The 26,366-nt window shown below is 41.3% G+C and overlaps 1 protein-coding gene across 2 annotated transcripts in view; it reads right to left on the bottom strand.

Annotated features, from left to right (window-relative positions):
- S6kII (Ribosomal protein S6 kinase II) overlaps positions 1–16,300 on the bottom strand; it is a 156,362-nt gene extending 140,062 nt beyond the window's left edge. The window contains exon 1 of one of the 2 annotated variants that reach the window (XM_086985815.1): positions 14,235–16,300. In XM_086985815.1, the coding sequence (XP_086841941.1) occupies positions 14,235–14,321 (87 nt within the window). In that variant the 5' untranslated portion in view covers positions 14,322–16,300. The remainder of the gene's footprint in view (positions 1–14,234) is intronic. The other variant, XM_086985816.1, reaches the window with a different exon arrangement.
- Between the last annotated feature and the right edge of the window lie 10,066 nt (positions 16,301–26,366).

Genomic DNA, 26,366 nt, shown 5'->3' with positions numbered 1-26,366 from the left:
AGCAGATCTTTTTATATAGAGCTTTTAGTAGCAAACACGCATCATGTACGCCTCCTGTACACCATGAGTTCGCATTCCTATGGAACGCGCATAATCTTTTCTGGAAACGTATAATAGTATAATTATACTTTTGACCTGCGCTGATCACATCGTCTACTAGCCTTGTACGTCCCAGTACGCCCTCACCTTTAGGACATTCATTGCTATATATGCTACTACGCCTAAATTCAGGGACAGCTGCCTATTGTGACCGTGAATTAATATCCCGAAACTGATACGATATTTTTTACGAACTTAGCCCAAAAACCGCTCTATCCTAATTAATAACTATCCGTAGCACTAATGTAGTATAGGGTAACAGGCGTCATTTATGTTGCAGTTGTCAGTATCGATGACACGATGGTTTGTCTACGAGGAGTTAATCGGTTACCTTCAACATTGTTGGCTGCCTACGGTTAGCCCACACAAGATATTTACCTTAGCGCAAAGTGACTGTGGCAGTGCTTCTCTCTCTAATAGGGACGTCATAATGGGTCGACTGTGAAGGTTCAATGAATTGTCGCCTGCGAATGCGTAGTTAACTAGATACGACCATTTTCGTGAGCGTTAAAAGTAGCAGGGACTGGCCTACACAGGAATGAGAATCAGTTTCTGGACCGTAGAAAAACAAACCTACCCACAAATAGCCAGTCAGCCTGTCAGCAGCCCGGCCCTAAGGCAACCCAACGAGTCACTTGAAACTTTTCTTACTGTCGAAAAAAAAACAAAAACGAAATTATCGCGCTTCCAGTGACGCATGTAGCACAAAGGAAGATGATAATAATCTTCTATGCCGAATTGATGTTGTCTTGATTGGTAAAGACTTGTTTCAAACAAACACGCTATAGCGTAAGTTCTATACGTATTAATCAATAAGCTTTGACTATTTACGATCTACTGCGACAGACATAACGTACTATACGCACCTAAGTTACATATATATAAACGCGAAGCGCCGACAGTCAAGCACTGTAAATGTACGGAGTCCAGTTCGGGGTTAGTGATTGTAAAAACATGATACAGAATGACGACTCTCAACTTTGAGAGATTGATTAAATTCGAACGTAATTATATAGCAACTATAGTAGTAACTACTAGGGTGAGACAATTCAATGCAGAACTCACACTGCGTACCCAGCGTATTACGAAAACTGTTGAAGCCGGCTCGGTCGTCTTCGTTTTGCTTTTGAATTGTCCGCGTTTGACCTTCACTATCGATTCAATTATAAACACCTACAGGACCCTACACCTGTTCGACGCTTGACCTCCCACTTGGTAAGCCCCAATTGCACGTGTTTCAGTGAACCTGACAACCAAATTTCGATTTCAAAGGTAACATGGACAATTGCAATATAGTCGGCTGCGGAGTACGTTATCGTTTTTATAGTCTCCAATAAATGGGAAAAAAAAAAGCAAAATCCTCAGACGTTACGTATTCTGATGCTTCATCTATGAGATAACATGCAATTCAACCCATACAACAATATACGCATATTCGTATCTGATCGATTAACGTTTCCTGAAGCGCTTCATCAGTAACGATCAGACACAATAACTAAGTGGTGGAAATGCTCAGATACATCAGGAGCGATATGCTGTCGGTCTCTCATGAATACATGTATTTACTGCTAACGCAGCGTACTTAAATTAGACCGATTAATTAACTGGCAAAATCCACGAGCAGGAGGAGCCCTATGTCTTTAAAGCGTGATATAGAAGGCCTAAGTTTTATCATAGGTGAAGGCTTTGTTCAAACTTAAGTTTTGAGAGTATGATTACCAATAGGCCGGCGTCACGAGTTACATATTTAAGGACACAGATCACTAAAAACTGACAGGAAAAATTCATACGCAGCATTAATGATAATAGTCTAGTAGATGTCTTGCGTGCTATTCAAAGCAGAATAAAAAAGGGAGTGTTTTGCGCCGCCAATAAATGGGGTTAGAACAGGATCTAAATTTGGCAGTGGCGAGGTCAAAATGGCTTCAGCGAGAAACAAATAGGGTGGAAGATGCACTATTAGTTTTAACTAGCACTAATAAGACGGTAACAAAACAATGTTGTCATGGTTTGCTTTCGCAATTTATGATCAAATTATCCGATGAAAAAATGAGTTCTAGCCATCGCGTCACGCATCATTTCTGCTGTGTGATATTCTCCTACAGCCGCTTTCCCATACTAATGTTGTCGCTTCATATATCGCGATTGTGTCATTTGTCGGTACAAAGAGTTTGATAACCGGGCCTGGGGGCTAAAGTTAGTCATAGCTGATTGATAACCTCAGTCGTCAATCTGAATTGCATCCGCTTATCAGAAAGAAACTAACCGTCTGATTTCCAGTGGTCAAAAATAGCTTCAGATGACGGCTCCTAAAAGTGTAATACTCGTGCGAGTCTATGCATTTGTAATGAGTCCCAGAATTACTAAACCATCTTGTTACTTCACGTACATTTACCTGGATGGTGTAGTCGAAGGTAATCGAGTAAAAATATAACTAAAACCCACATTTTTCGAGCCAGCAGTCATTAGACGTCATCATTAGACTTTCAGGAACAGGCCACTATCACGGCCTGCGCCCTATGTTAGGTTATCGGTCGATGCCGAAAGCCAAAACGAGTCGTTGATGTACCCGATTCGATACTGAAGACGCTCGTCCAAGACGATATGATCCTTTTGTACGAATGCTGAGGCTTGTTTTCATGCAGAATCGCCAACTTTACCCGCTTCCCTCCTTTACTCAAAATTATTCAGACGAGCAATAATTAATTAAAGTGAAAACATGAGACCAGCGATACCTGTACATCGTTCCTTACTAATGATTTAACAGTTCCTTGAGCACTTACTTTCAGATTTTTGATAACTCTGCAACGTCTTTACGCCTGAATTTTAGTAAATCGACTCATAGCACCGTGTTAATCAGACGTCGGAATCGACAAATTTTTGGCGTGAGCAGATACTTTTGGCACACCCAAAAGCACTATTCAAAAGTCTTGTTGTTTATATTAACTAAACACTTACGTGGGTTAATTTTTAGAGGCAGCTCATGGCTGACCTCGCTTCACTTGCTTGATCGTTAGTGATATTATTAACAACTACGACAGTGTTGATACATATAGAATTTTTCACTGTAAAATGGTTTAGGTCCATTGTACCAACCTTAAATTCAGGCCCTTTTAACAACCGTTTAAAACTTAGTTTAGACGCTTCACTTATCACTTGAGCGACAATATTGCGTAACATTGTGCATCTAATTTATCTATAGAGCCCAGCACAGATTGGGTTGTGTAAGGTACCCTGATATGGGCCAGCTGATTGATCTTGGCCCATGGTTACAATACCGAGCGGACTTATGCTTTCAACTATCGTCGAATTCCTATGAAAGGCATAGAACGAGATGGATCCAAATAACTCGATGGAAGCCGTTGAAAATTATCTCTTTCCATTGTGCTACCCAAATCGATTTAGGCACAGACAAATACCCCCTCGTATCGGTAAATGAACTGACATCCAACGAAAGGTAAACGATACCTGTTGCGCATCATTTCACTGCACTCTTATAGCGTTAATATGCTGACGAAAATCCATGTTCTAATCTTTAGTAACAGAGGTCCACTTCGCCAGGTGATTCGCCGTATTTTTCGGTTGCAATTAGTGCCTAATATGGATAAGGCAAAGGGAACTTCAAACGTAAGTTGCCGAACCATCTGCGTGTGTTGATATATGGTTAAGCGGAGCAGAACTGCAAAGTGTGTTCTCTATCTGTATGTTAATAATAATGAGATCACGCAGGTGTAAGGTAACGTCGGTGGGGTAGTCTTCTAGGCGGCACATCCGACGGGCAAATCCGGTAATTCGACGACAGCAAATGGGAATATAAAACCCTATTAAAGATCAGGTGGTGACGAAGTACGCGTCTATTCTATTGTTCATTAATAGAACAGGGAAGATGAAATTTCGCAGAAAATGAGCCTTGGGGCTCCTCTTATATTACAAAGCCATCACGCGGGTTCTCTGCGAGGCGCTTTTGAAAACTGGGTGCCTTGCTGGCAGTTCGTGTATTGCAGAAATTGCTTTCAATCATTAAAATTTTAACATATTTGTGGCCAAAAGAAATTCACGCGTGAAAAAAGGTTGTGAAAGAAGTTTTGGAAACTGTTTACTTAACCTGAAGCATATAAATGGCCAATAGCATTTTCAAAGTCAAGAGCGGGATTATTATATGTACTCTTCGTCAAACGCACAACTCACGTTACCTAAATGATCATATTCGACAATAAAAGCCACACATTATTTTCAATAATTTCCGCAATGAATGTAATGCATTTTTACATGCGAATGCGAAGCCAACGATAAAAAAAGAGGACGTATATTTTTGCAAAAACCTTTTTTTGCAAGCTGCCTTCGGATGTATAAAGTACGCATAGGATTTGGGGTAGGCGGCCAGAAGAGCGCTCATCGCTCACACGTGACCGGTCCGGCTTCAATTTGAGAGTGCGGAGGCGGTGGTGGAACAACGAACCCCGCTGCAGATTTTAGATAAAAAAAAAAAAAAACGAAGAACTAAATCCAAGTGAAATTTATTGCACCCGGCAAAAAATGTAGAACGGCTGAGAGCAGTGGGCTTTAATATCTCTTCGCGAGAACTGCCAAACAAAGGTAGCTTTTCGCAGTCAAGAACTCGTATATTTTTTTCGATGGGCAGAATTCAGCGGTGGCTTAACAGCGTTTTTTTTTTTTACTGACAACATCATTACGGTGTAGGCTGTTGTCATTGCAGCGAACGAAACGGAGCGTGATTGATTAAATTCTGTCACATATAGAAGAAAAGCTATTAAAACGTAGGCACGAATAGTACTTGAGAGAAAATTCTATGAAGAGATGCAAAATATGCTCTTAAGCAGTTTATGGTGTCGTTTCACATGAACAGTATAGATCACTCTGTAAATTTTTCCGTTTGTAGCAATATAAGTATTGTAAGCGTTTTCTTTTTCTATTCGTATAAGCTCTGTTTATGAACAAGCCGTGTGGAAAATTTTTCTTTCGATCAACTGCACTATTTTCGACGTTCAGTGATCCGATTTCCAGTCACTATCATGAGGAACTTTGAAGCCCTTAGTTTATGCGGGCAGTTCGCTTATTGCAATGTCTATTCTTCAATTAGTCTTGATGATTCCGTATGCGCGAACCTTATAACAAGTAACTATGGAAAGGTATGTAAAATGATCTTCTTTACAACAAATTCCCAAGGTCTACGCGCACGTGTAAATAAGGACTTTTACTATAGGGCTAAAGCTTATGTGGCTCCGGAAGCTGCGAAAGCACAAATCCAACGGAAAGGTTCAGGGGTCATATAGGAGAACAGCAGTTCTCAAGTGCAGCATGAGACTTCATTCATGCTAGGTAGCCGGACCTGGTTAGTGTTTCCCGTCTTCTAGTATCAGCTGAAGATCCATATTAGATCGCTGTTAGTTAGAAGCGCATTGAATGATCAGTGTACAAAACACGAATAGTACATGATGCCTGGCCTGCGCAACGCACGGTACAGAACTACTGATCTCTACGGTGTTACATGAGAATTTATCACGTGAGTTTTTCAAGAAGAAATACGAGAGTGGCGGCATGTCTTAATCCTGAAAGCAGAATTAGAAAATAAACCACAAAAGACTGTGGGCCATAAATTGATGCGCCAACTGGGTAGGTCGCGGAGTCCGCTCTGAAATCATCGGGCATTGCCCAAATGCTAGACTATTATTATTTTTCCCCCGGGATTTCCCCGGTCAGGTAATATGCGCCGTTATAGCCAGCTTAGTATGTCTAATGCATCTGCACAGTTTTCAAATATAGAATCAACAAGTCGAGTGTATCTTTTATTCCATCTAGACAAATTATATACAGCCAGATCGCACACTATACTTAGAAAGCGGACTGATTTTCCCACGCCTCTATTCCCGAATTCGGCCACACAGTTTTCCGTCCAACGCTGCTCTACGAATCATACTTCATAATATTCTACGAGCCTCTAAAAACCTTAGAACAATCGAAATAGCTGTTGCCCCATCAGCTGCGAGAGTCGACTTATGACGCCATATCTACCGGACTTATGTAGTCGCTAAAAAAATAAATACTATCAGGCGTACTCACGTTTTTATCCACTTATTTATACAGTATCGAGCCGAGACAGAATGTGAACATTCAAATATATGGCACTAGAAAGAGCATTTAGACGCATTTGTCCAAATGCAAAACTTCGCTGGCAATAACTCCAAGTTTGCCTTTGACTCAGCGTGATACATGACTTACCTTAAATTGCCTTACCTTAAATGCACCTTAAATTAGCCCATTGATCTATTACTAGAAAAAAAAAGTGGTAGCGCGCAAACTTAGCTCCTAAGTATAGTCCAAGACGTTTTTTAATGCGATCGCACAGATAAAATGTCGTGTGCCCTAAACGGAAAACGTACAACACGCACCCCTTATGTGTGTGTGTGATTCGGATCTTAATAGTCTGTAAATAAATCAAAAACTAGAAGGCTGTTTATATGTGCTTAGTTATAATAGGAGCTGTGGGTTAGAGGCGGCGTTTCAGTTTTGCCTACCGTAATCATTCAATGATTTTTAAAGCCATAGAAAACTAATTTTAAAAAAAAACAATTATCTAGTTAGCCTATTTAATTTTAAATCACTCAAAGGACATATTCCATTTCGAGCATATTAATCTCTGTAAAATACCATTTGTTGTTGAAGTACCTGCTTACCATTGCTTCTCTATGCAATGATCTTATTTCCACTATTCTACCCACCTATAAATCTACTAGAACTCACTCAAGTCAAAAACATAAATTAAACACCAAAAAAAAAAAAAAAAAAAGCTTAAATATCCACAATGAAGCTCCATTCGAATGAGTATTTCGCGCATAATGTTCAAGCGGATACAGTTGTTAAATATGGATGGATACATAATTGTGAACCAATAGAGGAACGTCGCCAAAACGCGGTGTTTGTTTGCAGTTGTGGTTTGTCGATACGGCGATCTGTGATAAATTCTGTCCGTCCCCCTGCAGCTTACGTTCCCTATTCATCACGGCGATAATGTGTGGGCCGAATTCAATGGGCTATCGCTCGTCCAAAAGTGGTTTGCTTCGTATCATTCGTCCACTTATCTAAATTACACGATTGATACAGTCCGCATCGAATCTTTCTCTAGTTCCTTTTCCACCTGCACCTTGACCTTTTTACGAAATGTCAAAGTGACACAACAGACACGTACATATGATGCGTATACTCATTAAGAAACGTGCTCATGAATGGATTAGTCAGCATCAGAGTCAAGCGATCAGGGTCCGGAAGGCCATCGAAGCAATCAGTCGATCGGGCCACCCGTGTCTAATGAAACCCGCAACGTAGATAAACAGTGCCGTCGACGGTATCTCACTACGAACGTGTAGCACCTTGAACGTCTAATACAACGAATAGCTGTGCGTGCGTAAGTACGTACGTACGTACGCCCATATGCATTACAAGCTGACAACATCATCTGCGATAATGGCCTCTGTCGCTGCTAGCTAGCTTAGCGTCACTACATGTATGTCCCATATATATATATATATATAGATATATATATATATATATATATATAAAACACCTGTATGCGTGTAGAGCGTCAGACATCGATACAATGAATACGATCATTCTTATCTCCATCAAAGCGTCGCTGCTGCTACACAATACATTGGCAGGCTCATGCCATCGCCCCTGCCTCTGGCCTAACTAGCGTTAGCAAACTAGCAGAAACAAGTACCTATTCGTTTTAGGTCGCACTGCAGTTATGCCCTATGTACGGCATATACATCGGCAGTTTGGTTTGGCCATTTGCCGTGGCATTTGTAGGTGGGCTGGAGCGGCCAGCGATGTTGGCTAGCGATCGCCCTAGCTGATTCGGTCGCTGGCCAACTAGACGACTCTCATCTATAGGAACGATGACCGGCCTTCTACCAGCTGGGTACGTCGTGAGTACTTTGTATGTAGCGTACGAATCGAGACGACTGGACGTGCGGACGACGATGACACTATCGAATACATGCGAGAATATCCGCGCATCAGTACAGAGGCCACAGCTAGAGAAATCGATGGGCATAGTGATGGATGTACGAAGGCACGAAGAGTCTTTCCCTCTTTTGAGTACTAAGGAAGATTATATACGGCTCACACAGATAGCTTTCAATCGGGTTTGAATATCTGTTTGCTCCTGTCGGACATGTAAAAAGAACTACTTGTTATTTTATTTATATTCGGTTTAGTGTTATACTTTCCTAGTCATAGATCTTTGGGAATAAAGAAAATCAGCCAATGTAAAATTAGACGCGACGAATGGTAAACGCCAATTCAGCATTAGTTCAACATGTATGCTCCGTGTACTTTTCTTATGGTACATAAGCAGCCTTAGAAAAACAGCTTTGCATAGGAAACCCACTATCGTATGTTGCTGTACCCGTCGGCTATTCGTGGGCTGAGCCCAACCCGCAAACTTGGTAAGCATCAAAATCACTAACGAACCCTGTCTCTCGAAAGTTTTATTTCAAACGTATTTTCATAGTATACGTCCGAATTAGTGGCGAGACAATTAAGCTGATGAGCGTGATTCTCAAGCCGGTGTTTACCGCTATAAATACGATTCACTGCGTTGATAATGAACCGGTCCGATGCAGACGAAAACCGATGTTGGCGTCTGTCTGCAGACTAACGACCCCTAGCTAGCTGACGAAATCGTTTGACTACATTGGTAGCATTGTTTTTCTACTCATCGTTTAGTAATGCCGGCTGGCCAACGACCTATCGATATATACATTCATCTCAAACCAATACGAAATAGTTTAACGAAGACGCAACTACCAATCGCTCTTTGTACATTTATCCATTGAATGAGCTGAACGTACGTTCGTAAGACGTTCCAGGTGGGCTTGCCGCATCAAGTGAACATGACTGCATCAAAATCAGTTTGGCCAATGTAAGTTAAGTTCATAGGTAAAACTAGATGTTTTAATTTGGCTCGATAAAAGCTACTCGTGACAAGTATTCGTCCAATGAAATAGTATGATCTACACGTTTGTGGCTAGTAGAAATGAAACCTTGCGCATGCGACATACTTCAATAGGAAGAAAGTTATACAAAGCATGAACATTATTCAGACAATCTTACCAAAGAGCGACTAGGTGACAAAGGTCGAACACCACACAGGATTCATGCGATCTATCAGTCAGAAGGACAATTTTCTACTTGACGACAGTATCGATAACTTGTACGACGCAGTCGATAACACGCAAGATGTACAGCTTAACGTATGTCACCGAATCGAACTGGCAGGCGCGAATTCGCCGTCTTGCGTGGTAAGCTGGCTAGAAAATGACTCTCAGAGAGCTCCGATAATATTTCAACCAGCTCTAAAGCGGACCGGAAGTGTGATGGTGTTCCGAGAGAAAATAAACTTTACAACAACAACTCTATCTTCTTCTATCTAATCTAAACTTCGTCGGGCGGCCAGACGAAAACGACAGACAATTAAACCAACCAACATAATGGGTGAAAGTGGTATTTTCGAAACTTTTTTTTGGGAACTTCAAAATAAATATCTGGTGCGACAATCACCGAATGGTAACGGGACCCGGGATGCAAGTCAAGATGACATTAAGATTGACATCTAATATCCAATATATATGTAGAAAATCAATCTACAATGGTACGACATAAAAAATAATGTGAACTTTAATTAGATTAAATCTTGACGAGTGGACGCAGGTCATAGTCCGAAAAAGTCCCGCTGTCCGATTTCTCATAACAACCCAGTGTAGGGAAAGGTTTTTCTGATGATTAGACGCGCAATACTTGCATATAAATGCACTGGAATTCTTAAAATAGGATAAATCAAATGGTCAATGCGATCGTTCGAATAGGATATCGAAAGCATAGACATACACGAGGACAGAACATAGCTACCTTTCAGTATGTCTAACATATGGGAAAGGAGTTGAATGAAAGTTAGTACGGGTCCAGACGAAAAACACATTTTTGATATCGCCATCGTACTGCAATGCGTTAATGTTAGATGGCGATGTTACCAAGTGATCGTGGCCATAAACCCCTGTGTCGCGTGGCAGTCTGTAACCTTTGCGTTATTGATCCCTTGGCAACTATACGAACAATACGCAGACCAAGCCTTGATGATGTTAATGAACGCTGTCAACGTTTAGATCAAATTAGATAAAGGTCATTCCCCACTGTCGATGCTGGTTGCCAATAAAACTGTATACCAGAATGCCAGGTGGTAGGTCACCTTAGTATTGATCCATCTACCTACAGGTAAATGGCTATGCACATCTGCTGTGTATGGGACTCACTGCACTGAATGTACCCTTGTTAAACAAATCTAATTTCGCCTTTAAAGTTAACTGGTTTAATGTAAGCTATCTGAGACGTTTCGCCTCTGCGCGCGGTAACTGAAGATGCGGTACTACAGCTGCGTCAACGTTTTTAAAATGAATACAAGCCGCACGACTTGATCACATAGCCTTTGTGGCATTGGTTGCAACTGGGTTGAGCTTCGATCAGTGAGTTACGCTTGTTCTTCGCTCAAATTCGTTCAAGTCAGATCTTCTTCAGCTATAAACAACGCGACTCATTAGTAACTATAGTAGTTAATCCCGAGTCAGGTAAAAAAAAAGTCAGTCACGTACTTAATATAGCTGTGGGAAGGCTTTAATTCAATAGGTGTTATGTAATCGCTTGGATATGCGACTTCTGCTAAAAACATACGACGCCCTTCTAGCAAAAAATGCCGCACAAACAGCGGGAAGGGACGGATATAGAAATAGGTTTTTCTGTGTGGAAAGAGGCATGAGCCTCGTACATCAACGGTAATCCTTTTTTCTTCACTAACTAGAAGCTTTGAAGTTCATAAAACTCTTTAATTCGTTGGCACATTGGCACCAAGCATTATGAATTTTCGCGCCTGCGAAGTATGTAACGCGCCCAATTAGCGGCAATCGCTCTATGTATGGATAGTAATTCATGAAAACAACGGCTATATTTCGTTCAAAAAAAGGACAAAACCGTTATTGAAATTGAAAGAAACGGTCGGCGACGATGTATCTATAGCGTGTATCAAACTGGCTATAAAGTATAATCGCTTCTCGCGGCTGTTGCTAGCGGCTAAGAATACGGCTTGTTCCTGGCAAATTAATGGAATTACCCTGCTCTTTATATAATACTAATATTTTAGGCCCGATAAATTAGATGTTAAATTGTCAAATGGTCAGTATAAACTACGCAATAATACGATGACAATGTGACAGTTCCAAGTGAAGCAGGATACACGTCCTTTCGAACAATGTCTACATATACAAATATCTAATAGCGATATAAGTAACATTTTTTTCTATGAATTTTCATTAGGATTTTAATTAATAACAGACATATATTTATAGCATTGATAGAGATTCGCATTTTTCTTGCCGGTGAGTATCCAGTATATAATTACACGCGCACACTTTTTCATGCGTTCATGGATGAAGATCGCAAATCTGATAATTATTAAGCTTAATTTTTAGATCACTCAAAAGCCTCCTATTTCGTGCCCTGTTTAATCCTGTTGTGCGAGGGCCAGCGTCAAGAGACTGTCTTAAAAAACTTCCTTACCCATTCACACTAACCACGTTATCTTCATAGTTGTGAGGTTTTATTCTATTAACTGCTAAGTTAGTTTTCCGTCTCGACCTTGTTCAAAGTCTATTCCATGAGCAACGGACCGGTTGTGTGTGGACGTCCACTGCATATGCCAGGACACACGTGCCCTTTTTTTTACCAGTAACAACGGCAGAATGGAACGAAATGATTGCATTAAACCTTCTACCTAAATTAAGGCTTTAACCATAAATAGTCTACTCGTCCAGAAAAAAAAAACGTGTTCGGCAACACCAGTGGCACCACGGCCATCATCAGCGACTTCACCTGCAACAGCAGCGCAATAACGGAACAAGCGTTAAGAGCGGGCTATAATCTACAGATCGCTACAGGTAGGGTAGGCAGATGGCTAACAGGCTAAAGGGCATCTAGACACACTCACTATTCGATTAGTGATTGTAAGCAGCAAGCTTGAGTAACGAGCATCGTTCATTTGGCGACGGCGACGACAACACTTCTGGTGATCATGGCGGCAAAAGCAGCCTGGCAGCCAGACAACGAGGCGGCATCCTCCGTATCCGTGGGTGGTGACAAGTATCGACCACAGAACGAGGAGCGACTATATGACGAGTCGAACAGTTTCCTGGGGAAACGCAAGCTAATGCATCATTGAACACAGCCGGCCAAGAAGGCGTGTATCCTAGCCAAGCAGGCAGTCGATCCGTAGAGGGGGATCAGGTAGGTAGGTAGGTAAACGGTGGCATGCTCTCACTTTCTTATTCCCATGTTTTCGGTCCGTTGACAAGCATCGACGCTGACATCGCATGCCCGATATTTAGCATTCTGAGAAGTCAGCTCAATGAATCGTATTTGATTTTTACGCTCAAATCTCAGCGTATGATACAGAAGGCCAAGGCGCAGAGTATGGGAGGCAACAGGATGAATAGGGCAGTGTCTCAGTGAAAGCGTGGGGGATCAGCAAGAATATTTTTCTGCCAGCAAACTAGGCGTTGCACTGTAAAATAAATCGTGTAAATCGCACGGCCTGACAAAGGGCACGTTGACTTCTCCAAGGACATAATCTATAATATAATGCAGGCGGAAAACGAATAATGACAGTAAAAATCTAACAGATTCCTGTCGGAGTTCTTCTGCGTTGATTTGGTGAATCGTTTAGATCGGCATCTGTTATTTGGTGCTTGAAGAGCTACTCGCTGGTTTTATTATCATCATGCAGCCCACTGGCGGAAAGGGTCATTTTAAGACTTTCTGTGTACGAAAACTTCAATGGGATTGCTCATAGTCTAGTTCAACTACGCGAATAGACGTTCGAGCTACTTCGGACTGTTTGAGCTAAGGGACTCCAGCTGGAGCTCAAGTGGAGTGAAAAAAGAAAGCCAATGCATTGATCTGCTTCGAAAACTGAAAATTTACGAGGCGATACATATTTAGCTAGGTTAGTCCTGGACAACCGTGATGTAAGAACGAACTCGTCGGAAAGATTTAACTGTTTTAAGTGCGACTCGAGTTTTGCTCGAGGGATAACCATTAGGTCTTTTTTTCTGTATTTAGGGGCCTTCTTCAATCTCTTTCAATTAACAAAAGGTAGCAAAATCAATTTATCATTCACATGGAATCGATGGCGATAAAAATGGTTTAGCTCACCGGGCTTTTTTAGGTTACTGATCGAATTTTGTACTCGAATAATTCAATTCCTTCCTTGAACCGGTACCCGTTGATACGTAGGGCAGTTTTTCCTTTCCTCATCGCGTCTTTTATATGTTTATAAGAATGTAGTTTTTAGTAAAAGTGAGCACAGAACGATATCTAGAAAAGCCTACTTGTATAGTTATATATAATAAGGTGTCATAATAGACAGTAGCAGTCGTCTGCGAGCCGCAACATCGACGGGCAATCCTCGATATACTACTGTGTAGAGTGATAAATTATCCGGAAATCCAAGTAAACACATATTATGTCCTCCTTGTAAAAGCATTACAGGCATAATAGGGGCACTCAAAAAAGGTACAGAGCTACAGAGGGGCGACGGCCTATCGAAAAGTACCGTGTCCAATATAAGAATTTGGCTGAGAGTTACCATATAGTTCGAAGGCAAGTGTCAAACGTGGCAAATGATAATCGTACGTTATATCTCCACTGTTATAACTATAATAATCATCAATGTTATTTGTTTAATTACGATAAACGTCCAAGAGCACTTTATTTATGACGTATTCAATCTCACATTCATTTTTATTGTGGCTTGGTTTGCTTTTTTAAAGATCAATTGTTGACCAGTGTTCATTATTAGTGTTATTAGCAAATGTGTGTACCGCTGATTTTTGTGTCTCCGTTTCCTGTTACTCTTATTCGCCTAGCTACACTTATTCTGTTCTTCTAAAATTATTATTATAAATTACCAGTTAATACTACCTAAGCAAGTTCATCGACTGCTTATGTGTGACGCATTCACCTCCCTTCGAACTTGTTCCGATTTCATTTGGTTATGGCATGGTACTCACGTCGGGCGAAGTTAACGCGCTGAGGGGCAACCGGTGCCCAGTTTCGGTGACGGCCCAGGGGCCCTCAGCCAGCTGAGGAAGCGGCATGTCGCACAACTTCGGAAGTTTTCCCGCGATTTTACAGCGATCTCCGCCGATCGTCCACTACGAGCACTTTAGCACCGCTGAGCCGCTTGAGACGCTTTCTTAATCGAAATCTTCTTATGGTATGCTCTTGCCTTCTTCCTTTTCGGGGCGTCTCCGTCAGGAAAAGCTGACAACAGATTAAGCGGCGCCTGCGTAAATAAGCTGGCGTTAGCCTTTACTGACTCGGACAGCACTATTGAATTCAACCCTCTGAGCCTCAACTACGACCACAGCGTAGAGATTAACCATCAGACACTGTGCACCGTCAACACGATCCGCTTCCATAGACGTTCGTTCATATCAATTTGCTGGTTGTCAATGAGCTCAGCAAGCCTTTCATGTGAATTTTTATTCGAATGATCATGATCTTCACAGGAGTTAACTAACCGAGCTTCTTTGCTTCATCCACTTCTATTGATTTCGTTTGCTCACCTTACTCCAATAGACTCACTTCACTAAACACTTCACACTCGACACCTACACTCGTATGTCGATATCAGAAATGAAGCATTCGTCACAGGGCCCAGTCTGCAAATATTTGTACCACTTCCATGCGAAAAACGGGATCGCGTCGAATACACAATTGGCACTTAAACGATTGTTTTTTTTTGTAGTAGTTGTTTGTTTTTGTTGAAGAAAAATGATATTTTGTATTTAATTCCTCATAATCGCAGCACCACAACAACAATCAATCAATCAAATCAGTCCTTCTGCGGCTGATTGATCTCCAAGTGCGTGTAACAGTGGTAGTTTAGGTGGGAACCTACACAGCAGTTAACGCTTACAGCTGCTACATTAGTGATGTCTGCTAATTTTAACGGCTGTGTTTCTTTTTTACTTGACATAACCCCATTGACAGCGTCAGTAGCACCTTTCGGATCCTGGCTTTCGTATTCCTGCTTATTTTCTGCCTGTTTGTTCTTTTTTGTTTCGTTTCGTTCGGTCTTTCTCCGCGTCTGCCTGTCCAGTGCCCCGTCTCCGGTCGATTCCTTCCGCTGCTTGCGACAGAATACGCCACGAGACCTATGGGTTGGTTCAGCCACTACAGCCGTGTAGCAACTACACTTGTAGTAGAGGTCATTCCGCGCGCTTATGCCCCTGCTTGTTCGGGTATGACGTCAGCAGGCAAAACGCTAGGCAGGTAGCAGCGCGCTGCTCGCGTCAACGCGAATGGCGGCCGAGTGGCGATGGTTGAGCAACCGGATGCTGATAGGCATCGATCTATCGTCACCGCTACGGAAAAGTAGCGATGCGGATAGCAGCTGCAGTGGGCGGCCGCACCGAATACCAAACAGACAAAATGTGTACAGAAAAACACAAACAAAGATGGATTAGATTAGCAGCAGTAATGGTAATCGGTCCTGCTGTTGTCGTTGTTCATGATACTGCTGCGTAAAGTATGCTAGAGACAACTCCGTCATTGAAAAGTAGGCCAATAGCAATGAATCAGAAATATCGACACTCCGAACCGGTGACGCGCGCGGGTCTGCGCGTATGTTCACTGTGCCCTCGCAGGTGACTGTTTCCGTTGTCACTCAGACCAACTCTCAGCACTACCGTCACCGCACCGCTGATGCTGGCCAGGCACAAATACTCTTTACCACAAGCAGGCGCTTAGACTACCGAGAACAGCGGTGGCGGCCTGCACCGTCGTGGACCTCTCTGTTCCTTGTACGCATCGTGAAAGACAGTAGAACACCTCAGGGATGCGGTGAAATCCGTCGAACTCTCAAACACACACACAAAAAGAAACAGATCGTAACTGGAAGTAGTTTACATAACGGCTGTTTCATAAAGCCACCGCGCAACCGATTACGTACGGTGACGGCTGTACCAGCAGCGACAAAGAGAACAGCTGCGGGACCAGCTTATTCCAGCAGCAGAGCACCCAGCAGTGTTGTCTAGAGAATAGTCCAACCGTGGTAAGCGTAACGCGACCACACGGAACCGCTGCTCCTCACTCGGCGGGAGTCAACGGGTATTTCGCGTTCTGAGAACACGCTCCACGCCCTCGCCACTTTGAAGGAAAGGGCAAAAGTAAGGGTCGCTTGATGCCGCCAGGACAGAGAGTCACTGTGCTTCTGGTAAGCGCCCGCCGCCACCGCCGCCGCCGCCGTCGCCGCTGCCGCCGTGGCTGTCACCGATGCTGGGGCTGCTATTTAGAGTAGCTAGCATAGCTGACAATGATCAATCCAACAACGGCGATGCGCGGGCTTTACTCAGGCACAGGGAAGATCAAGACAAGGGATTCGTTCTCACAGAACGAAGAAGCGGAGACAAGTCAATTCCTCGCAGCCGATCCAGCCCACAAAACTCCGAGTTGGCCTGTATGTCAATACTGATTTCAGCAGTTGAGTCACTAGTCACATACATGCACTCAACGCATGCATGCGAAGACATTACGCGGAACTGGATCAAGAGGTATACTTGAGGTGCCTAAGTGCTCTTCGATAAATATCGCTGTTCTAATAACATTGCTATTTCTAATGTCTGGATGATAGAGAACTGGCGTTAGGAAAGACGGGGCCTGTGTACACGGAGGCCTATATTTGTCAAGTCTGTCAGATTCAACGCCCATGACTTGGGCGGCCATCGAAGCTGCCAAAGGCTAATGATAATGACGGCGGTTGAGGTTAACACGAAGAGTAGTAAAAGCAAGACACCTTAAAGAAATAGAGACAAAAAAATAGTAGTGGTAGTAGCAGCAGCAGCTATACCTCTTATGGAAATAGGTCATTCAGTTGTGTGGCCGATATTCTTGTCGTATAATAGTATAGCGATAGTCTGTATTTATGTATAGCAGATGCTGGTTTATTTTTAGATTAGTTTTTTTTTAACAATCGACCAACGTTCGTGGCTAGTGCGTTCGCTGTCACAAATGGCAAGGAGCGCCTTCAGCTACGATTTGTCGATCCCTACGTACACCTACTTATGACCGTGTCGTTGTTTCTAAGCGGCTGTAGCACTAGCTGCTACACCATCGTCTTCGCTAGGCAGCTGGGATAGCCGCCGCTGCTACCACCACCGAGGGAAAGAAGAGGCCCGTGTGACCCGAGTGACAACGCAGGGTGGAAGGTAAAATCGGAGAGAGAAGTTGTAGGTTGCTTTGATATGGCATGACGCAGACATCGTTGGGCCTGCAACCGAAAGGACGCATTAAAAGCGTCCAGTGGCCGGCTGACCAAGAAACGCGCAAGTCGACACTGAATCAGTGGTAATAAAGAATAGTGCTCGTGTTAGTGCAGTGGAAACGTGACGACATATTAAACTAAAGGATATGTATGTTCTGAATGGTAAACCGCAGTTATCAAACCCGTGCCATGTGGAAAAAATCCATAGAATCATCGTCAACAACGGCAACTGTTCCGTTTCGAGCGAGCACGACGAACGCAGGTGGCTGACGAGAAAACAGAGCCATCGGGGATGATAATAAATAGTTAGCTTGATTGAAGCTTGTTTATAAATTAATGTGATTTGTACTACTGGAAAGAAGTTTATATCGGGACGAAAACTAAGGTGGCAGCTTTTCACCTTTTTGAATAAAGACACTGACTGACTATACATAGTATGTAGAAATTTTTTTCAAATGACCATATTTAATTATGCCGAAGTCATTTACAAAATGGAATTAGTTAGCACTCACTCAGCGCCTCAACTTATTGCCGCCCAGGGTCTAATGATGGCAAACAAGCCACCATTAAACACCGATTTGGCTTTGAAGCCGTTCGTCATATGCCGCCAAACAGGCAAAAGCAAGGCGATATTATGGCTGTTATGTATCGTTAGGATTCTTTAATTTTTCTTATTACGCTGGCGCCTTGTATGCTGCGCTCGTTGATACTATTCCTGTTTTTTTTATTCTAAAAATAGTGATATTTTCACCGCGACTAAGAACAACACGTGCGATACTCATGTTTGGTTGGTACTGTATATATAGACGTTGTCGGTGGGATCGTTTCTACCCTGTCTACGAATTGAATTGAGAACTTACGCAGACACAGAATCCGTACATACATACAAGGATGGACGTTACTGAAAAACACCATTTCTATACCACGACGCTGTAACAGGATTACAGCGTTCAATAGAGATTTCTTCGAAAAACAGTTTCCATCATTTATGATACCCTTCAATGGCGTCAGAAGCACAAAAGGGAACTTGCACTCTCACGAACAGATGATTAGCTAGCGAAAGACGAGGTAGCACATGACACTGTGGCGGTGGTCTTATTTTTAACATCGCTGACCCAGTGGCGGCAGGCTAATCGAGAAGATGAAGGCTTTGCCTGCACTTGAATTGCCTTCTGCCCTACACCGAAAAAAAAAAAAAAAAAAAGCCGCTGAGACAACTTCGAATGACCTCAACGTGGTAACCTAGAGCCTCATGACGTCTTGAAATTTAACTGAAATCTATTCACAGTTTCCTAGAGTAACAAATTAAGAACTACGACTATTAGTTTAAAATATATGGTGAAATATACGGTTCTGAAGACTCTTTCGAACTAACGAGAAAAATCGTTCATGCTTTGAAATTTCGACGGAAAATTAAGAAGTTCGTCGAACTCACGAAGCACATATCAGGCAACTTAAGTTGATTCAAATATATAACTAGCTTTATTGTCAGATGCTGTTGAAAATTTGAATAAATTATGTGACAAGGAGAGCATGGATTTCTTCATTATTGCCATGCTTCAGCGAGCGGCTGGCATCTGCATATGTATATAATAAAATTATACAATATATTCGTTACAGGTGTGATTAGGTTGTAAATTATAAGTTTAGCACACGATTGCCTAACTAGCCTTTCCTCGCAAGGAAGGCTTTGTTTTGTATTGCATATACATGTTTTGTGCATACTAAATGATTTAAACTCTATGCAAATAGGGCAGTAGGCGAAATACGTTATAATGTGCTTTTACCAAATCGTTCACTAAATAAATTATCTTTATTACATATAAAGATCAGTGTGGTAAACAGAAAAAAAAAACTAGCCACTTTAGAATTCCAAACCTTTTTCACATTCTACCGGTTGTTAGTCATTTGATTTCCCCGCTAGCAGACACACACGTCTCGTCTTGAGTGTCCAATATAAATGCAGACCCGTTGTGTGAGCGGAAGACTAGTTTCTGTTCTGTTAGTAATTTTCACGCTATTTCGAGCGCTTACCAGTTAAAGATGTCAGCGTCAGCATCGACCGTGAGTCGTCGCGTTGATTCGTTCGGTGAAGTCGCTGCGAATGCACTTTTGTTTCAGCCAACACGAGAAAGAGGACGGACCTCTTTCTACGTCTATGGGACTGGCAATAGGCGAAACAGGACAAAAACCATGCCACAGAAAAGATCCCCCAAGGTCAATAAAAATTCTTATTACAGATGTGTTCTATAAGATTTCCTCATAAAAGCATATAAAACTATTACGAGATTTAAATACAATACACGATCTCCAACGTGAATTTTGAGGTTTTCAACTGCACAGTTCGGGTCGTTGGTACTTTGTCTACGTTCAACTCATCAGATTAATGCTGATATGTGAGAGTAACATCAAATTTCATTAATAGGCTGAAAAGTGCGCAAACTGCACGGAAAAACTAAAATAGTATTTGACATTACAGTACCAAGTAGATTTTAACATATACAAGCAGCTAACCTGAATGTGGAAACTTCGGATATAGGTGACATAGCAGTCGTCATAACTTCCGTACACGTAAAGGTTTCTGACTACATCTCGAAGGAGAAAATACTGGAAACTTGTCTCATATAGCTAAGTCATATGCACCCCAGCCTGTACCTGGCGGCGGTGGGAATAGGCAACTGTAGCAGGATGAGGGTTACGTCCTGAATTAATAGTGCTTCTTGCTGTATTGAAATCAGGATAAAAACTCTCCCCTAGGTACCTTTATCGAAGTTATACGTTTCCGAAGGGTATAGCTGTGCCCAAGCCATGTTCCTTTAAAAGTTTTTATCCTTTTGATTCTGCGGACTTTGATCAAAAGGATAAAGTTATTCTAGTAAATGCTTCTAGAAGGAGTTTCCCTTTTGAGTTCGAGTGTTAGAAAACTATGCGCTAGAAAAGGTGCATACCGGTCCTCTTCGTAGCAATCAGTTAAATCGATGTTTCGAAACTTACGTCCGGTATTATTGCTGTTAAAAATTGCCTCGGACGGCTAACTTCCCGCGCAAATACTCCATATTAATTGCTTCTCGTCACCTTAGGTTTAACTTGAAATATCTGGTGAAATATACACAGTGCTGACGAAAGTGGCCTTTACTGAGATCATTGCAAGTAAAATTTGTTAGACCACCCTTATTGTAAACTAATTTCTGCAAGCTTTGTGCTGACAACTAAACATTGATATACCCATATCTTGTTATAGAGGTTGTAACAGCAAAATAGGACTAAATAGAACGGGTGTGACTTTTCATAAAAAGAAATTATTCGAACATCGAGTACAGTTGCTTATTGGTATGATTTTTGACGTGGCGCCACTTTTCAGGCGCTGCTGAGCCTAGGAAAACGTCTTCGTCGGTTATTTTGGGATCCAGCCATAGCTAGCTCAATGGCATCGGCACGTTCGATGTAGTCACAAACGAAGTCAGTGTTTGTCTTATGCTGTGCAGAGTCACAAAAGTTTTCCTTTACTTCAAAACAGGAGACCGGTAATAAACAGATAGTATTATTTAAATCATACGTTCTACTGACTTGATCGTCATTTCTTTGAATAATTATAGTATGATGATCCCAGCAATGTGTATCATTTTGACGGCTGTACATCGTACTTACCGATCATAAGACTACTTGGTAAAGTGCAGAAGGTTATCCAGACATATCGCCATACCTTCAGATGAGGCATACTACGATAAACCAGTATATACCCAAGACATGTTAGTTACGCCGTGGTAGAACTCGCTCAGTGTGTTCGCGATAAGCTAAGTGATCATGTGATAAGTATCACGGATTGTTTTGCTTGAGGCTTGACGCTTTCTAATGAACTTCTATCGATTTGAGCTTTGATACGCCACCCATATGCTCGGCTATGTTGACAGCGTTACCAAATCCTGGTAAATATGAAACTTCCTTGCTGCGTTCTATTTTCGGCAAATGGCAGATAGAAATGGATGATTGATTTTAATTAACTAAATCTATGTATTCAGTCAAAGACTCTTGATTGTGCCAATTATACTAAAGTCCGTTTATCTCTTCGCATTAAATCTGAAATATATTTCATTAACACACACCGTTGTGCAATACCTGTGTATTGTCTATATATGTATATATATATCTATATAACGTAAGAACGTATCAATGGTGTGGTTCAATTTCCATTGACGAGCAAATTTAATCAACGCAAAAAACTATAGTTAATAAACTGTGCATTTGATTAATCTTCTAAAGATTGGCGAGAATATTTACAGTGTTTTAAATGTAATGGTTGATATGGAACCTTTGTTAGCATACTACGTGTACCATACCTAATTTATGTCACTGTATCCATGGGATACCCATTTTTTTCTTGGTTGGTGCCGTGTCTGCACAGGGGAGCAGAAACGTATCGATTAACTGCATTGACTAATCACTGACTAGATATATATTTGTCACATACTTGTCGTTAAGGCATACTTTTTTTTCTGCTACCTGCATGAGTGAAAGATATGACCCTAGCTGATATGTAAACACTTCGAGCATCTTCTGTTTACGTTATGTCTGAATTGGATGCCGTGTAATAGGGATTATGAGCTAAAAAAAAAAGTCTAAAAACCCTAAAAATGTCCATTTGATTACGAGGAGCTCAGCACTTATGGATTGATATAATTATCGAACGATCGATAGAGAACCCAGCTCTGACAGCTAGTTTCAGAGTCCCATTTCTTCCCTTTCTGGTCGCGTAATTTAAATCATGTTACGACAAATATCGAGGGGGTTTAATCAATACCAAGTAAATCGCAGCTAAGCAAATTCTTGGGCTTGAAAAACTGTTTTACTGACTTCCTTGTACCATGTAGTACTATAAAACAGCGATCTAAGTTCAACTTAAATGGGATCCAGCAGTGTTGCACTTATGTCTGCGAGTTGGTCAAACTGTTGCTACGTTATCGTCAGTCGACTCGTCCTTGTCTATGAAAGGAACGGCAAACAATAGTATCTAGAAAGTCAGCATGCGGTCGTGATACTGAGCTGATATCGACTTCTCGACAAGTTTGTTGTATACAGCGCACATTTACACGTTTCAGCTATCCGAGACCGCAGAAAATGAGATACAGTCGAAAATCTGGAATAATACTATGAACGAGAACTAGCTTAAAGTATAGACGGTTGTTTTTGTATTCGTTTAAGCTTTACAAACCAGCTTGCAAAATTCGCATTGCAGTGAAGCGAGAAGCTATCCTAAAACGTCAGGAGTCAAGCCTCGTGCGTGGGAAGCAAACAATTTGCGACACGCTGCCCGAAACAAATCCTCTGACTGCAAGGTTCTGAGACCGCAACCCTCATGAACTACGTTATTGTCGTCCCGATTTTAAAAAGCAAGTTTGTATACGTGAATTTTTGTACAGATTAGCAATTTTTGTAAGAACAAGCACGGTTCTTTAGAACGCCGTTGTCGCACGAAGTAACTTCCTTGCAGTTGTCTGAATGATAAGGAAAATCTGAGACGATGCATATTAAGCAGACCCAAAAATAACAAAATAATGTACCAGTACAGCCACGTGTACATAGTAAAGTCTCTATATCAAATAATTACAGGCAAATGAAATATTTGAAAATAGTATTTGATCTGTTATGGCGGATAAAGAGAGTGAAAAACTTCCGTATAGCATAGATAAAGATAAATCAGTTTTCTCGTAATCTAGATATTATAAAAGGAACGAAGTTGCCAGTAGGTTTTTCTCGTTAATACAACTTGTTCCCTTTTCGAAGAGAATTCCCTTCGAAGAACGTATTTCTTTATTGAAATCCACCAGTGAAAATTGATGTCTTCGCTGGTTTCTGGGATTCTGGTTTGTAGAAAGGAGTGTTTTAATCCTGCTACTGTGCGGAACTATGGCTACGTTGACTATGAGCTCCATAATGTTGTCGAACTTTTTATCTTTAAACTCTTATGTCAGGATGACGTAAACTTCGTCTTTCCCTGTCAGCTAATATCGTTACCGACTTGCTAGTCTATGCACAACCACTGTACCACCATCTGTACACATACACAGAAGTATAAGATACGAGAAATATAGCAAACAAAAGAATATAGTGTAATGCGCGTGACAAAACTCTGCGACGATGCATAGGACAGAAACAGAAAATTCTGCTGCGCTATTTGTATAAGACTCACTTGACTAAGCGATTCATCTTTAGAGTCGTTAGCATTAGAAGTTCGAGTTTTACCACTAATTGCTCATGTGAAAATAATCGATCGTGTAAAATGACAGTGAAGTGCCACAATACTGTGTACCAGCTTTAGATAGCGTAATAAGAGATGCCCTTATCCTCTCTTTGTTTTTCTGTGGTTAACTGATAGTTCTCTTCGATCGAGGGTTTGCTTTGTAGGTAACGTATTTGCCTGCTAATCAGAAGTACATGTCGCGGCTTCAGACATAGACGCAGTGCGTTTCATGCAGGGAACCAGCTGTCCGATGAAATGGCCAAGGACGAAAACTCAAACCATTTAGTTGTAAACAGGACGAGTGTGATGATTTTGCTGCTACGAATATTAACCCCCCGTTTTAATGGAGGCAATCTGTATGTTATAACTTTTTCTCCCCTGAATATAACGTTAGCGGTTGGGCTTAAAGGGAAGCTCAGTTTTATTTCTTTTTTACAGTTTTCTATAGTTTTATAGAAAAAGACCAAAGAGGTAGTTCACATCAATTCAGTTATTCGTATCTAACTAAATAGCTCACATTTTTACTAACGAATACTGACTGTTTTCATTCGGTGATAACTCCGAACGCAATTAATATGCAAACCAACATACTGCACAAAGATATTATTCAATGTTACATATATAATATGAGGTAACGTGTGTCAATAGATCATGACCTTTATATATATGGACACGAAACCAGGAATAGTCTGTGTCCCCTATTAAAAACTATGAGAAAACCTTATTCGGTTGATATAGCCGTCTTCTTGCTTAATGTGCTTCATTCAAAATGTTGTTTTGGTTCACGCTCATCTAAATATACTGGATGTTAAAAAACATTGGACGGAACCTGATACCGCTTTGTTACACACTGCGTTAAAATCGAAATACATGGCCTCATGTACAGACAGAAGCATTCCTGACTGATGTATCTCATCGATGAAGCCTACACTCATTTCAATCAAGGTCCTAATTCGAGACCTAAATCGTGCGCAGGCATATATCAAAGCATATGATCATTCTTTATTTTTTAACGTTTCCCTTATAACGATAATAGGTGATCCAACATTGTCGAGTCGAGACGCTGTCATGTAACGTTGTTAGGATCTTGCTCAATTACGCCATATACATACTAATGAAACGGATTCAAATTTGTACTCCAAGCCGAACAGAAGTTTACAAAAATATGCTACGCTAGCCAGTTCCGCTCTAGTTCGTAATTCGCTGAAAGGTATATGGCCTACAATTCGACAAACAGCTATCTGCGATTTTACCAAAGCTCCTAGAACGTCTGAAAAATAGTTTTCAAAACTTAAAAGAAAATTACATTGATCAAGCTTTTTGACTTCGTTAAATAGGTTCAACAGCGTAAGACTTCTAGCTAGTGGATTATTTGCACCATATCAAACTTAGCCACCACATTAGGACTAACTTTTGCGCCTTTCTAATTAGCTGTGAAATCCTTACAATGAGGCTACTGGCGTGTTCTTCTTGTTTTAATCTATAAGAATCCACTTTTCTTTGGCGAACACAACGAAATGCGCTGCTGATTTTGGACGATCGAGGCGGTATATAACATTGGTTAGGGTATGTTGGGAGCGGAAACATCCGAAAATAACGTGGAACATTAGAGAATAATTCCGCTTTTATTCAAAGACGAACATCCTGCTTCTGTCATGATTAGCTTATGATATTGGTATAGAAAAATCGGCTTTTCTTCAGTAAACGGGTGGTCGAATATCCGCAATGAACAAAGGTCGGCTAAAATATGTCCCAATCTATTTTGAGCACGTTGTGTCTAGATACCATTTATCGCCGTATAAACTGACTTAGCTCTCACAAGACCGTTTTTTCTTCTTAACATGTGCTTTCTTTCTAAGCTTTCCACTGTCTTAAGACGTACATTATAGCCTTACTACGCATACGATTGCAATCTCGGCCACAATAATTAACAGTAAATAAACGTTAATAAGTTCCATAGCATCTTTTCCAATTGAGTTCTAGGAAACTTGGATAATGCTGAGGCAACTATGGAAGCGGTAGTATGTTCACACGGAGAAGTTGGTTGCCCCTATTGTACCAGAATAAAAATGTGATGAGCTGCGCTTTATATTCTATATTTTTATTTGAGTATTTGGAAGCCTTTTTCAAGAAAATATAAACGGCAAAAAGATTTCTTACTTCCGAATCTAACATAGTTACAACAATACGTCTCCAACATATCAATATTGTTATATCGTGCGTCTATTTCTAGAACAATCAAAGACATTTTGCCTTCTTCTTTCCAATGGATTTCTGGATCGGTTTCACTCCTAGGAGCGATGCACTGCCTCATATCGGGGAGGCGCGATTGCTAGAAGATTACAAGGGTATGTTTTTTAGAAGAAAATTATTGTCAGTTGCAGGAACTATCCATTTAACAGGGGGGTGTTAGATGTACAATGTTTAGAACTTACTGAAAACTTTAGACGTCTAGTCGATGTAGAAACTATTCACTATATCTAATCTCCGATTACCATGAGAAACTAGAAGTTGCAGCTTGAAAGGGCCTCGAATCCTTTCACATATACGAGTGGTGCTCTTGGAATGAAACTAAACGTTCCCGACTAGTTATCTTCTAAAAGTTGCTATGTTAAAATCCTGACCTAAGGTTTTAAC

Source organism: Varroa destructor, unplaced genomic scaffold (assembly GCF_002443255.2).
Source record: "Varroa destructor unplaced genomic scaffold, Vdes_3.0 BEIS01000003.1, whole genome shotgun sequence".
Lineage (NCBI taxonomy): Eukaryota > Metazoa > Arthropoda > Arachnida > Mesostigmata > Varroidae > Varroa > Varroa destructor.
This window is presented reverse-complemented; position numbering and strand designations above follow the sequence as displayed.